Source organism: Salarias fasciatus, chromosome 2 (assembly GCF_902148845.1).
Source record: "Salarias fasciatus chromosome 2, fSalaFa1.1, whole genome shotgun sequence".
NCBI classification, from domain to species: domain Eukaryota; kingdom Metazoa; phylum Chordata; class Actinopteri; order Blenniiformes; family Blenniidae; genus Salarias; species Salarias fasciatus.
Window position 1 is genome coordinate 563,104 of NC_043746.1, and position 5,146 is coordinate 568,249.

The following is a 5,146-nucleotide window of genomic DNA, read 5'->3' on the forward strand; positions in this document are numbered from 1 at the left end:
GCACGGCCGACCTCCGGCAGGCGGACTCCGAACGCCGGCCGCCCCTTTCAAAGGGTGAAAGCCGATTGATTTCCAGCTCTGGACTTTCTGTCCCTCCTTTGCATCTGCATCACTATTGTGTTTGTTCTGCTTGTTTACTGGAGCTGAAAGCATCTGGCAGACATGAAAGCGGCGGCGAGAAGAGCAAGAAAAAGGTCGAAGCTCTCGACACAACGGATGAAGGAGGGGAGAAGAAACGGCGACAGAACAACAAAATAGAGAGCGGCGAGGAGCGAGGAGAGAGAGAGAGAGAGAGAGAGAGAGAGAGCGAGGAGAGAGAGAGAGAGAGAGCGGCGAGGAGCGAGGAGAGAGGAGCGAGGAGAGAGAGAGAGAGAGAGGAGCGAGGAGAGAGAGGCGAGGAGAGAGAGAGAGAGCGAGGAGAGAGGAGCGAGGAGAGAGGAGCGAGGAGGGCAGGGGAGGAGAGGGAGAGGGAGGGGGGGAGTGGGGGAGGAGGAGAGGAGATGAGAGGAGAGAGGAGAGAGGAGGGGCGAGGGAGCGAAGGAGAGAGATGTGGAGAGAGGGTGACCGAGGAGAGAGAGGAGCGAGGAGAGAGAGAGAGAGCGAGGAGCGAGAGAGAGAGGCGAGGGAGAGAGAGAGGGCGAGGAGAGAGGAGCGAGGAGAGAGAGAGAGCGGCGAGGAGCGAGGAGAGAGGAGGAGGAGAGAGAGAGCGAGGAGAGAGAGAGAGGAGAGAGAGAGAGAGAGGAGCGAGAGAGAGATAGAGAGCGGCGAGGAGCGAGGAGCGAGAGAGAGAGAGAGAGAGAGAGAGAGAGCGAGGAGCGAGGAGAGAGAGAGAGCGGCGAGGAGAGAGGAGCGAGGGAGAGAGAGAGAGAGAGAGAGCGAGGAGAGAGAGAGAGAGCGGCGAGGAGCGAGGAGAGAGGAGCGAGGAGAGAGAGAGGAGAGAGAGATAGAGAGCGAGGAGCGAGACAGAGAGCGAGAGAGAGCGAGGAGAGAGGAGCGAGGAGAGAGAGAGCGAGGAGAGAGAGGAGAGAGAGAGAGAGAGAGGAGCGAGAGAGAGATAGAGAGCGGCGAGGAGCGAGGAGAGAGAGAGAGCGGCGAGGAGCGAGGAGAGAGAGAGAGCGGCGAGGAGAGAGGAGCGAGGAGAGAGAGAGCGAGGAGAGAGAGAGGAGAGAGAGAGATAGAGAGCGAGGAGCGAGACAGAGAGCGAGAGAGAGCGAGAAGAGAGAAGCGAGGAGAGAGAGCCGAGGAGAGAGAGAGAGAGAGAGCGAGGAGCGAGAGAGAGAGAGAGCGGCGAGGAGCAAGGAGAGAGGAGCGAGGAGAGAGAGAGCGAGGAGAGAGAGAGAGGAGAGAGAGAGAGCGAGGAGCGAGACAGAGAGCGAGGAGAGAGGAGAGAGGAGCGAGGAGAGAGGAGAGAGGAGCGAGGAGAGAGAGAGAGAGAGTGAGGAGAGAGAGAGAGCGGCGAGGAGCGAGGAGAGAGAGAGAGCGAGGAGCGAGACAGAGAGCGAGAGAGAGCGAGGAGAGAGGAGCGAGGAGAGAGAGAGCGGCGAGGAGAGAGGAGAGAGGAGCGAGGAGAGAGAGAGAGCGGCGAGGAGAGAGGAGAGAGGAGCGAGGAGAGAGAGAGAGAGAGAGAGAGAGCGAGGAGAGAGAGAGAGCGGCGAGGAGCGAGGAGAGGAGAGAGAGAGCGAGGAGCGAGACAGAGAGCGAGAGAGAGCGAGGAGAGAGGAGCGAGGAGGGAGAGAGAGAGAGAGAGAGAGAGAGAGCAAGAGAGAGAGAGAAGAGAGAGAGAGAGAGAGAGCGAGGAGAGAGAGAGAGAGAGCGAGGAGCGAGGAGAGAGAGAGAGAGCAAGGATCGAGGAGAAAGGAGCGAGAAGAGAGAGAGCGAGGAGAGAGAGAGGAGCGAGGAGAGAGAGGCGAGGAGAGAGAGAGGAGCGAGGAGAGAGAGGCGAGGAGAGAGAGAGAGAGCGAGGAGAGAGAGAGAGAGAGAGCAAGGAGCGCGAGGAGAGAGAGAGCGAGGAGAGAGGAGCGAGGAGAGAGAGAGAGAGAGAGAGAGAGAGAGCGAGGAGCGAGAGAGAGAGGGCGAGAGAGAGCGAGGAGCGAGAGAGAGAGGAGCGAGAGAGAGAGAGAGGGCGAGGAGCGAGGAGAGAGAGCGAGGAGAGAGAGAGAGAGAGAGCGAGGAGCGAGAGAGAGCGAGAGAGAGAGAGAGGGTGAGGAGCGAGAGAGAGAGAGGAGCGAGGAGAGAGGAGAGAGCGAGCAAGGAGAGAGAGAGAGAGAGCGAGGAGCGAGGAGAGAGAGAGAGCAGCGAGGAGAAAGGAGCGAGGAGAGAGAGAGCGAGGAGAGAGAGAGGAGAGAGAGAGAGAGAGAGAGAGTGAGGAGCAAGACGGAGAGAGCGAGAGAGAGAGAGTGAGGAGCAAGACGGAGAGAGCGAGAGAGAGAGAGTGAGGAGCGAGCGTCACAGGCGCAAACCTCCAGGGAGACGAGGAGATGAGATTCATATGCCACCGGGGGGGGGGGGGGGGGGGGGGGGGGCAAATTAAAGTTTCACAGAACTTAAAGTGAAGCCTATTTATGGGAGCAATTTTCATATTCATGTAATGTTTCACACACACACACACACACACACACACACACACACACTCACACACACACACACTCACACACACGCTTCCTCTGCTGGTAAGAGCCCAAACTCATGGCAGAAACATTCACTGAAGACAGTTCAGCGGCACATTGCATAAGTTATCAGGCCAACTCTTAAAATAGCAAATATATCAAGATGTATCAGTAAAGACTAAGAAAGGCCAGTTTAATGGGAGGAAGATGCTTCATATTCATGGAGGTTCAGATCAGCACTTGTCTGAAAACGTGGCTTCAGAAGAAACGGCCAAACTTTTCGTCTCCGTTGGCGGCAGACGCAGATCATTAGAGCCGAGGCAGTCGGCCTGACGCACCAAAGGTCTGCAGCTAAGAACGGTCACCGATGTGGCTTCTGTACCGCCAAGCGTGGAAGTGGGTCTCTGGACAGGAGGGCTGTATCGCTGATGGAGATGATCGGAGGCAAGAAGCTCGATTTTTTCACAATTTGTTAGGAAATGATAACAGTGTGTACGTGAAGGGAATATAAATGAAGCCTTCCAGTGCAGAACCTTTGTCCCTGCCGCCATGTGTCTGTTGATGTGAAGAAGTTTGTCAAAAACATTCAGTTGTTCTTTGAAATGTTATCACTGCTCGATAGCTTGGTAGCTTGGTAGCCTGGTAGGAGCATGGAGCCGGTCGAGGCTTCAGGAATTTGGAGAACTGTTTGTTCCAGATGACACAAAACGCTGGAGGTTTATGCTTTTTAACTAATACCCACAACTTGAGTCATTGAACAGGTTCAATCATTCTGCAGAGATGCTGATGTTACTGTGGTGGGACTCAGCTGGCTCCCCATGATTTGACTGAGGCTTTATTAGAGGACATTTTCTCTGTTTTCTCAATTTTTTTCTAGTATCCAATGCAAATTTTGAACCAAACAAATTAGATTATTCATCATGGTGTTATTTATTTACATCTTAGAAGACCACAGTTAGCCCTTACTCATGCCAGAATGAAACAAACTGGGTCAGAAACACTGTTCTAAAAACTCCACCAGTGGAAATCCCAGCTGAAATTTTACCATCATAAATAAAAGGAAAAAGAAAACACGCTGAAGTGTCTGATGGCGGCTGTTCAGCTATGTTTCAGTACCGATGGATCCCACTTCTTCAGGTTTGAATCAGCCAAAAATTCACTGGATCCTTCACACAACAGACCGAGGTTTGACTAAAAGAACAAAGAACCGTTGTAAATATTCTATTGATTTTGTGCTCAATCGAATCAACCTGAAACTCCTCAGTGAAAGCCGTGTTCGTCGCCTGAAGACCTTCCAGATGTGAACTTTCACACTCTGTTCAGTGAACATGTGTCACGACGGCAGCTTTCTTTCATACAAGAACTGTAGGAACTCTGTGCGGACGAAGCATTGTGGCTTCCCTCCCTCCCTCAGCTCTCCAATGGAATCCACTTCCATTCAGTTCAGGTCAGCTTTATTCATGAAGTCCCAATTACAGCATGGTGGTTTCTAGACCTTCACAGAGAAACCCAACAGATCCACATGAGCAGCATCAGGACTGTGGAAAGGAAACACTCCCTTTTAACAGGAAGAACCCTGCAGAACCAGGCTCAGAGGAGGAGAACCCTGCAGAACCAGGCCCAGAGGAGGAGAACCCTGCAGAACCAGGCTCAGAGGAGGAGAACCCTGCAGAACCAGGCTCAGAGGAGGAGAACCCTGCAGAACCAGGCCCAGAGGAGGAGAACCCTGCAGAACCAGGCCCAGAGGAGGAGAACCCTGCAGAACCAGGCCCAGAGGAGGAGAACCCTGCAGAACCAGTCCCAGAGGAGGAGAACCCTGCAGAACCAGGCCCAGAGGAGGAGAACCCTGCAGAACCAGTCCCAGAGGAGGAGAACCCTGCAGAACCAGGCCCAGAGGAGGAGAACCCTGCAGAACCAGGCTCAGAGGAGGAGAACCCTGCAGAACCAGGCTCGGAGGAGGAGAACCCTGCAGAACCAGGCCCAGAGGAGGAGAACCCTGCAGAACCAGGCCCAGAGGAGGAGAACCCTGCAGAACCAGGATCAGAGGTGGAGAACCCTGCAGAACCAGGCTCAGAGGAGGAGAACCCTGCAGAACCAGGCTCAGAGGAGGAGAACCTTGCAGAACCAGGATCAGAGGTGGAGAACCCTGCAGAACCAGGCTCAGAGGTGGAGAACCCTGCAGAACCAGGCTCAGAGGAGGAGAACCCTGCAGAACCAGGCTCAGAGGAGGAGAGGTTTCTGTTATTCCGGTTGGGGTGAGGGGACAGAAAGAGAAGGAGATAGGACAGACAGGTTCTTGTATCTACATACATTCCAACGGACTGTCCTCAACATAGTCCTAGGCTGTTATTCTTATTGTCTCATGCTAGCTGTTGCCAAAGCTGTCCGTCCCTGGGAGAGGGATCCCTCCATACTGTGGTTCTCCCCAAGATCTCTTCTTCTCCCACTGGGTTTTTGGAGTTTTTTCTTGCTGGATGTGAGGGTCTAAGGCGGTGGTTGCTTCGTTTTGTCTCATTACTGTGAATCTGACATATTAACAT

At 54.1% G+C, this 5,146-nt stretch overlaps 1 protein-coding gene across 1 annotated transcript; it reads left to right on the top strand.

Moving 5' to 3' along the window:
* Positions 1–352: 352 nt before the first annotated feature.
* Positions 353–2,046, top strand: LOC115404249 (putative uncharacterized protein DDB_G0271982; the record flags this gene model as incomplete). Its single annotated transcript, XM_030113504.1, has 2 exons — positions 353–415; positions 1,999–2,046. Coding segments are annotated over 2 exons (111 nt in total), but the record flags the coding sequence as incomplete, so codon positions are not given.
* Between the last annotated feature and the right edge of the window lie 3,100 nt (positions 2,047–5,146).